Source organism: Lactuca sativa, chromosome 8, assembly GCF_002870075.4.
Source record: "Lactuca sativa cultivar Salinas chromosome 8, Lsat_Salinas_v11, whole genome shotgun sequence".
Lineage (NCBI taxonomy): Eukaryota > Viridiplantae > Streptophyta > Magnoliopsida > Asterales > Asteraceae > Lactuca > Lactuca sativa.
In genome coordinates, this window is record NC_056630.2 from 237,562,237 (window position 1) to 237,570,431 (window position 8,195).

The window sequence follows — 8,195 nt, forward strand, 5'->3', positions numbered from 1 at the left end:
CCATGACCATGAAATCGATGTAAAAGCAAGATCGATTATATCAGTTTAATCCAAAAATTTGGATTCCAGTTAATCACAACAAATCGATTCACGATATCATACTTATGAACAAATCAATTAATCTGAAACATTAAATTGAAATCGGAACTCGAGATCTAGAATAAAATCGATTTTAAGATCGAACATATAAAACAAAATCGATTCAGAAAGCAATTTTACAGATCAAAATAAATGGCAATCGATCACTCAGAATGATAAATTTGATGGAATCGGAACATTGAAACAAGAACACTCAACAAGTCAAGAACATACAACTTGTTAATGCACACAATCAAGAACGAAAACAGTTAATGATCATGTTTTTGGGCTTCTTCCAATACGATATTGAAATTGAAAACAAGTTTGGGCTTAGTATCGGATATGTCAACGAATAGTAAACAAGATGTAAAATGGGCTCAATTAACCAAATATGAACAATAACACCAATATCAAAATTGGACTCGATTTTTGAATAAAAGATGAACAGTAACAACATTACTTTTTTTTGGATTCAAATGAATAATTGCAAATTAAGAATTGAATCAAACAAACGAATATGAGAGTGGATCAGGATTTGATCAACAAAAAAAAATTATTGGGGCAAAACAAATGGGTTTTTCAAAAAAAAAATTGATCCAACGAGTGAAAACGATCAAAAATGAAAAACACAACGCACAAATTCAATGATTACGAGAGATCATAGAGAGAGACTCACCAAAATTGATCATATTGCGACAAAATTTGCCAAACCGAGAATCGTTCTTCAAATATCACCTTGATCTTGAAGACCCGCTCTGATACCAATTGTAGTGACAAAGAACATGGTTTGGCATGCGGAATTAAAGCTTGCACAATTGAACATGGTGATTTGGGTGTTTAAGAGATATATTGAATGTATATGGTGTTACAAAAAAGATCTAGATCTAGACTACATAATTAACACACACTTACACACTCACTTCTACATCTCTCAAGCACACCTCTACAAGTGGACAAACCCACTATTTATAGAGGTGTTTACATGTCTCCCTCTCACTCTAACTACCAAATGGGTCAAAAGGCTAAAGCACCACATGCAAGTGGGTTTTAAAAAAGTCAAACATTTACAAAGTCATGAATGAAGAACTTTGCACCCCAACACCATTGGATTAACGAGGGAATTTACTTTTGAAAGTTGCTTGAGAGGTGAAAATTCTAGATCTATAATGCTTGGAACTTTCCAAGTGCACTCCAATGATCTTCTTCCTTTAAGAATGAACACAAAACACTCAAATGGCTCAAAAATCTCTCAAATGAATATTAGCTTTTGTAAGGGGTTGTTTAGGAGGATGAAGGATGAAGGCATAAGGGGTTTATGAGGGTTAAGTTGCTTAAATATGGCTTTAAACCCTAGATTTATGGTTTGCATATATGTCGAGTACGCCTAACGTACTAATGAAGACCCACATACTTTCTAATGAATTATGCCATGTTTACACCCCAAGTACGCACGACGTAAAGACCGTTTTTGTAACAATTTTTATACATTAGATAATAATGGAAATACCTTATTGGCTGGTGTTACAAATGTCATATTCGAATTGGTACTATTTTGCAAAGTTAGATTGGATATACAATCTCTCCAAATGATTTCAAACTTCCTTAGTTGTCTCGTACTTTTCCAATTGCATACCAATGGACTGTATAACAGAATTATTAATCCAACTATTAGCCTTGGAGTTATAAGTTTCCCAAGTATCAACCGACAAATCGAAATTCTGAGCTTGAGGCAAAGAAGGTTTAGCTTCAACCCCGGTGACATAGCCCCAAATATTCTTCCTACGAAGAAGGTTTATGATGACATTGCCCCAATACATGTAATTTTTCCTATCTAATCGAGTACTGATTGAATGAAGGAAATCATCATTTTCAGTCTTGTTGCCAACAGATTGATAACCACAACAATAACAACAACAGTAATTGACAAACAATCAGAGAACAAGAACAACAACAAACCAGCGGATGCAGCAAATTGAAAAACTAGCAATCAAATAATAGAAATCAAACCGACAGAAATGGAACCAGTGAAGTAGCAAGCGAAGAACTATGGCAGACAAACAACAACATCAAACGAATAACTTCAATAAGTGTTAGGGCTATAAAAAATGAGATGAATGTTACAAAACCCTCAAAAAGTTTGACCTACGCACTACAAGGAACAATGTCTATACAGACGACATTTTCAACCCCTATTCCAACAACATGTCGTCGAGAAAACCTATACCAACGAAATGCCATCTGTACAAATTTGTCGAAATCGCCTCGTCGGTAAAAGTAGAAAATATCGTCGGGATATATGTCATCTATACAAAGAAACCAATACCGACGACTTGTTGTCTTTAAAGGGTCGTCGAGAGTGATTTTCGATGTAAAAAAAAGTTTTATTATACACCTATTTCGACGACATGTTGTCGGTACAGGAGACCGGAAAAAAAAATACTATCGTGTTTTGTGGTACGTGTTTGCAGGATTCCGGTGGTCGACGTTTACTATGGTCCTCCGGTGGTGGCTGGTGGTTACCAGAAAAACGCCTATTCATAAAAGAAAAATTATAAATCAAATATGCTACATGTTTTGTGGGCTGTGGTGGCTGGAAGGAGAAGGTGGGTCGTCCCAGGTGGTCCTCCGAACACTGCTTCACTGGAAAAAAACCAAATCAGTGAAACAAAAAACTGTGAAATAAAAAAAAATTAGAAAGCTTACCGGTTCTGGGCTGTGGTGACCGAAAGTGGGAAGTCGTTGTCATCGCCGGTGAAGAGGAGTGAACGGAAGATGTACAACAGAATTGTTTCACCGGTGAAGGGGAGGGGAGGGGCTGGAAGCATGAGTCTTCGTTGGTAGATGGAAGAACAAAGGAAATAGTTGTTGCAAATAAAATCGATTTCTAGTGACTTCTATTAGGATACAACCCTATACCGACGACATGTCGTCGGCATAGAGCTGTCACACGGATCGATATCGCCATTTTTTATCCCAACGCATGTCTTCGGGATAGCTCTACACCAAACGACGTTGTTTGTAATTCTTGCACTAAGTAAAATAAATAAATCAAATCAGAAAATTTGTAACCTATACCGAAGACATGTCGTCGGCATAGAGCTGTCACACGGATCACCATTTTTTATCCCAACTACATGTCGTCGGGATAGCTCTCCACCAAACGATGTCGTTAGTAATTCTTGCACAAAGGAAAATAAATAAATCAAAATCATAAAATTTGTAACCTATACCGACAAGTCGTCAAAATAGAGTCTCAGTCAAAGCTATTTGATCAAAGTAAATAGAACACTATATTGACGACATGTCGTCGGTACAACGTAGTTTTTACCATGACACATATCGTCGGAATAGATATCGTCGGGACAGATGTTTATTCTTGTAGTGGCCCTACAAATGATTGCTACAAAAACTTCTAATAAATTATCAAATCTTAGCTTTGATACCATGAAGATTGAACAATATTCATATTTGAAAAAGAGAAAAGTTAGTTATTCTTAGAAAGTGTTAAGGCTACAAAAAAGAATGAGGTGAATATATATAGCTAGCAAGGAAACTAAACCCTAAAGGGTTGAAGACAAAAGGCTCGTAATAAGATACGAGTTAACACGGTTAAGTTAAACTTATATTTAACTTTTGTATTTAACTAAATTTGTTTGAGGCAAGCAAGCTGGTATATACATGCACGTATCTTATATTTAACTTTTATACCTTTAAGCACGGATTTCATAATACATCCCGAACAGTGTTTTTAAGATTGGTACCACCGGCCAATTAAATTACTATTGTTTGAGCTGCCAAGCTGATTATATATCCAACGAGTTAAATTACAATAAATAATTAAACATATCAAATCATAACCTTGTATAATATTCATAATAATTGCATTAACAAGTAAATTACTATTTTTTTTGAGGAGCCGCGTTGATTATATATCCAACGAGTTGAATTACAATAACTAATTAAACATACAAAACTATAATCATGTATAGACTAGTATAATAATCATAATAATTACAACCAAGATGGTACTTCCATTTTTAATAGAACGTAAACCCAAAGCATATGGCATACGTCAGAGCACCTTGTCATCATGGTAGTGTAAAATGTGATATGGAAGTTGTTTACATCAAGTTGAATCCAGTTACACATTTTGTTGCCAGGACTGACCATTCTACATACCAACCACATTAGAACGCCTATAAGTAGCCACTGCTAACCTAACCAAATGCAAAGCAAGAAAGAAGAGGAAGAAAAATGGTGAAAGAAGAATGGCGTTTTAAGGCGAACAATGAAGTACATGCAGCTGCATCTTTGACAATGAGAAACATCCTTGAATTAATCATGGGTAACATCGACGTTACACAGACAGGAAAACCGATGATTCATCTTGGACATGGTGATCCTTCAGTTTACCCTTGCTTTCGAACATCTCCAGTAGTAGAAGATGCTCTAGTGGAAGCCATTCGATCTGCTAACTTCAACTGTTATGCTACTGGAGCCGGAATTGATCCTGCAAGAAGGTTATAATTAATTACTTACCTTTCATCAATTTCATATTTTGGATCTACAACTTCGTCGATGTTTCAAACAAAGTTATTAATAAATTATTTTATTAATAGGGCTATTGCCGAGTATCTGTCGAGAGATATTCCTTACACATTAAAAACCGATGATGTTTTGCTTACTGTTGGAGCAGAACATGCTATTCATGTGTTACTAACTGTTCTTGCTTACCCTGGTGCAAATATACTCTTTCCTAGACCTAATTATCCGACATATGAAGCTCGAGCCAGATTTAGTTCACTCGAGGTGCGTCATTTTGATCTCCTCCCAGAGAAAGGTTGGGAAGTTGATCTTGATGGTGTCAAAAGATTGGCAGATGATAAAACTGTAGCTATAGTTCTCATCAACCCAGGGAATCCTTCTGGAAGTGTTTTCACATATGAGCATATGCAAAAGGTGTGATTACTTTCTGCAACTCATATACTTAAATATTATAATGGTTATATGCAAAAGGGTGCTAGATGTAGTAGTTTACACCAAAAACCTAGATCCTATATTTGGTAACACTTACATATATTGTAGAACCAAACACACATATTTAGAAGGCAAATAAAACTCACACAAGCTATTTGGATAATATTTGTCATAACGATCTTTCTTGTTCTTGTTTTTTCATGATGAAAGATTGCAGAAACAGCAAGAGAACTTGGAATTCTGGTGATTGCAGACGAAGTTTATGCCCATCAAGTCTTCGGAGAAAAACCCTTTATCCCCATGGGAGTATTTGGTGCAATAGCGCCTGTTGTGACGATTGGGACGTTGTCAAAACGATGGATCGTTCCTGGGTGGCGTTTTGGTTGGATTGCAGTAACTGATCCAGTTGGCGTTCTTCACAAAACTGGGGTTTAATTTTCTCTCTACATCGCTCATTCTTTCTAATTAATCAAATGCATGAACTTTTATCATAGGTCAAAACTTTCCTTTGTCTTACATATATACTATGGTTTCAGATTGTTAGTTCCCTGAAGAGTTGCCTAGTGATATCGGCAGAACCCCCCACTGTTATTCAGGTACATGATTTCATTCATTATCTTCTTAATCGGTGACTGTTTCAGTTAATCTGATGCTAAAGCACACTTTCAGGGAGCTATTCCTCGCATACTGAAGAGCACACCGGAATCATTCTTCGTGAATATTAACAAGTTACTAAAAGAAGCAGCTGATATGTTTTATGAGAGACTTAAGGAGATACCCCTTCTTGCATGCCCACACAAACCCGAAGGATCTATGTTTGTCCTGGTAAAAAAATTGTATGGAGTAATTAATTTACGTAAAATATATAGAATGTTTATAAAGTCATCTGATAATGGTTGTACAGGTGAAGTTAAATCTATCAGGGTTTTATGATGTAGTTGATGATACAGACTTCTGTATGAAGTTGGCTAAAGAGGAATCCATGATCCTTCTACCAGGTATGATATCAATAACATACTTAAAAGTATCTTAAAGATTAAATTACCTCATTCGTTAATGTTAGTATTATTATTATTATTATTATTATTATTATTATTCGTATTACGATGACAAATCACGGCAGGGGATGCTGTTGGCTTAAAAAACTGGCTTCGAGTGAGTTTTGCAGCAGAGCCAAAGGTACTAGAAGATGCCATTGGGAGGCTGAAAGCTTTTTGTTTGAGGCATGCAAAACATTATTAGTACAATACGTGCGACAATTGATTATTGGAATACCAAAAGTTGTTCAAATATACATGGTGAATCTAGCTTCTTATGCCATCATGTTAAAACATTGGTAACATGTTTTGAGTTGAATTTCCAGGTTAATTAGGAAATGGTTGTAAGATATTATTTCTCTTGTTGAAAGGTAGTATTTTGATTTCAATTTGTATCTAATATTATAGTTCAATCTAAGTTGAATATACGTACTAAGGAATAGTACGCATTTTGGGATGTGGTCGTTTACCGTTTATAAAATACACCAGCAAAACTATATAATAATTTTCTCATAACAATAATTGGGCAACCAAAAAGTATCGATGCTAGAATTACTAGCACATCATATCTTAAGAGTTTAACTCCAGAGAAAAGCCTTCCTAAAGCGAGGTGGATTTGTTTATCCTGTCTTTTTCCTTTTATCTTCCCATCTATGCCTTCACATTGTAGTTTATTTAGTAATGATAAATTTTCCATATAGATTGCATATATGACTTTGTTATTGTTATTATTAATTCTTTTATGGTAGTTGCAAGTAAAAAATGCATTACGTGTTTGGTGAAGCAATAATTTAATGTGTTTCTGTCTCTTTGTAAATGGGAATCAAATTTAGACCACTTCATTTTCTAGAGTTGATAATTATCCTTCAGATATAGGTTGTTAGCTTCATTTTCTTATTTGGTTAAGCGATTATGTTCTTACTACTTGTAGTTAGTGAACACACACGGGCATAATAGGAGTTAAATGGTGAATAAACCATGCAATAAGTAAAGAAGAAATTCCTTTTAAGTTTAAAATAAATGTTTCATTGAATTTTGTAGTCTTCAAATTCAATTATTATAGTGTTTATAGCCAAAGTATGTTGGTCCTTCGTAGTGAATAGGATGAGATTAATGGGCTTTTGCGAAAAATGGATATCTTTCATTCTTGCTTGTATTACCTCAACCAAGGTTTATATCATTGGAAATGGTAATCCCACAAACGAGTTTCTGATGGAAAAAGGTTTCCGCCAAGGCATCACAATCTCCTCTTTCCTCTTTATTATTGCAACTAAAGGCCATAGAGCGAATATTGCAGAGGCCATAGAAAAAGTGTATCAATATAGGGGTGAATCTATCAAACCGGGTTATTGCCTCTTTATATTTTAGTATGTGGATGTCGTGGGTTTTTGCGCGAATGAGCTTGGAGAATTCTTTGAATCTCATTCAGATTCGTAAATGCTTCTTCCTTACCTTAAGTCTAAAACTAAACTTATCCAAAAGCAAGGTTATAAACATTGGGGTGAGTGACATCACGATCTCTTTTATGATTATGTGGTTAAATTGTAGGACCAAATCCTTCCCTTCAATTACATTGGTGTTCCTGTTCAATGTAGGATGTCTAAAATCAGCAATTGCTAGCCCTTAATAGTGAATTTCCATAAAAAAATACCTTTGATTTGGAAGGCTAGAAATCTCCACTATAGTGGTCGCATCTATGGTGATCAATTTTTCTCGAAAAAATATGTCACAACTTCTTTTGAGGAGTTTGGAATATAAATTTATAAAAAAGTGACATTGGTTGAAGAACTAAGTTCTCAACTATAGGGAGAAAGGGGATCTAGACATACGTAGCTTATACACCTCCGGTCTTGTAATGCTTGCAAAATGATGGTGGAGATTCAAGAATCAACAAGGTTCAATATGAAAGAGGGTTATCTGATATATTTATGGTTTGGATGGTGGTATTATTTGGGTAAGATTTGTTGGTAAGCAATGTAGAATTTGGTCCACTTTCAATCTAATTACTAGATTGTCCAACGTTATTAAACGGTTTACAAATATTTCTAATAAAGGCATATTCATTTTGGGCTGGTCTTATTACTCAAAAAGCTAAAAGGAAAA

The 8,195-nt window shown here is 35.1% G+C and overlaps 1 protein-coding gene across 2 annotated transcripts; it reads left to right on the forward strand.

Moving 5' to 3' along the window:
• Positions 1 to 4,275: 4,275 nt before the first annotated feature.
• On the forward strand, positions 4,276 to 6,547 carry LOC111906702 (nicotianamine aminotransferase 1). 2 transcript variants are annotated; one of them, XM_023902470.3, is made up of 7 exons: positions 4,276 to 4,598; positions 4,839 to 5,037; positions 5,266 to 5,484; positions 5,592 to 5,651; positions 5,725 to 5,880; positions 5,960 to 6,053; positions 6,179 to 6,547. In XM_023902470.3, exons 1-7 carry the CDS (start codon positions 4,333 to 4,335, stop codon positions 6,295 to 6,297), a joined length of 1,113 nt encoding a protein of 370 aa, XP_023758238.1. In that variant the 5' UTR covers positions 4,276 to 4,332; the 3' UTR covers positions 6,298 to 6,547. The 2 variants fall into 2 exon arrangements, with proteins under 2 accessions (XP_023758238.1, XP_023758237.1); XM_023902469.3 differs by having other exon boundaries at positions 4,280 to 4,598; positions 4,698 to 5,037.
• Positions 6,548 to 8,195: the final 1,648 nt, after the last annotated feature.

Excerpts from the sequence above, each read along its gene's own strand:
- LOC111906702 (XM_023902469.3), top strand. The coding sequence starts at position 4,333 with ATGGTGAAAGAAGAATGGCGTTTTAAGGCGAACAATGAAGTACATGCA. Across the intron at positions 4,599-4,697 it reads GGAATTGATCCTGCAAGAAG|GGCTATTGCCGAGTATCTGT; the intron begins GTTATAATTAAT and ends TTTTATTAATAG. Across the intron at positions 5,881-5,959 it reads AAGGATCTATGTTTGTCCTG|GTGAAGTTAAATCTATCAGG; the intron begins GTAAAAAAATTG and ends ATGGTTGTACAG.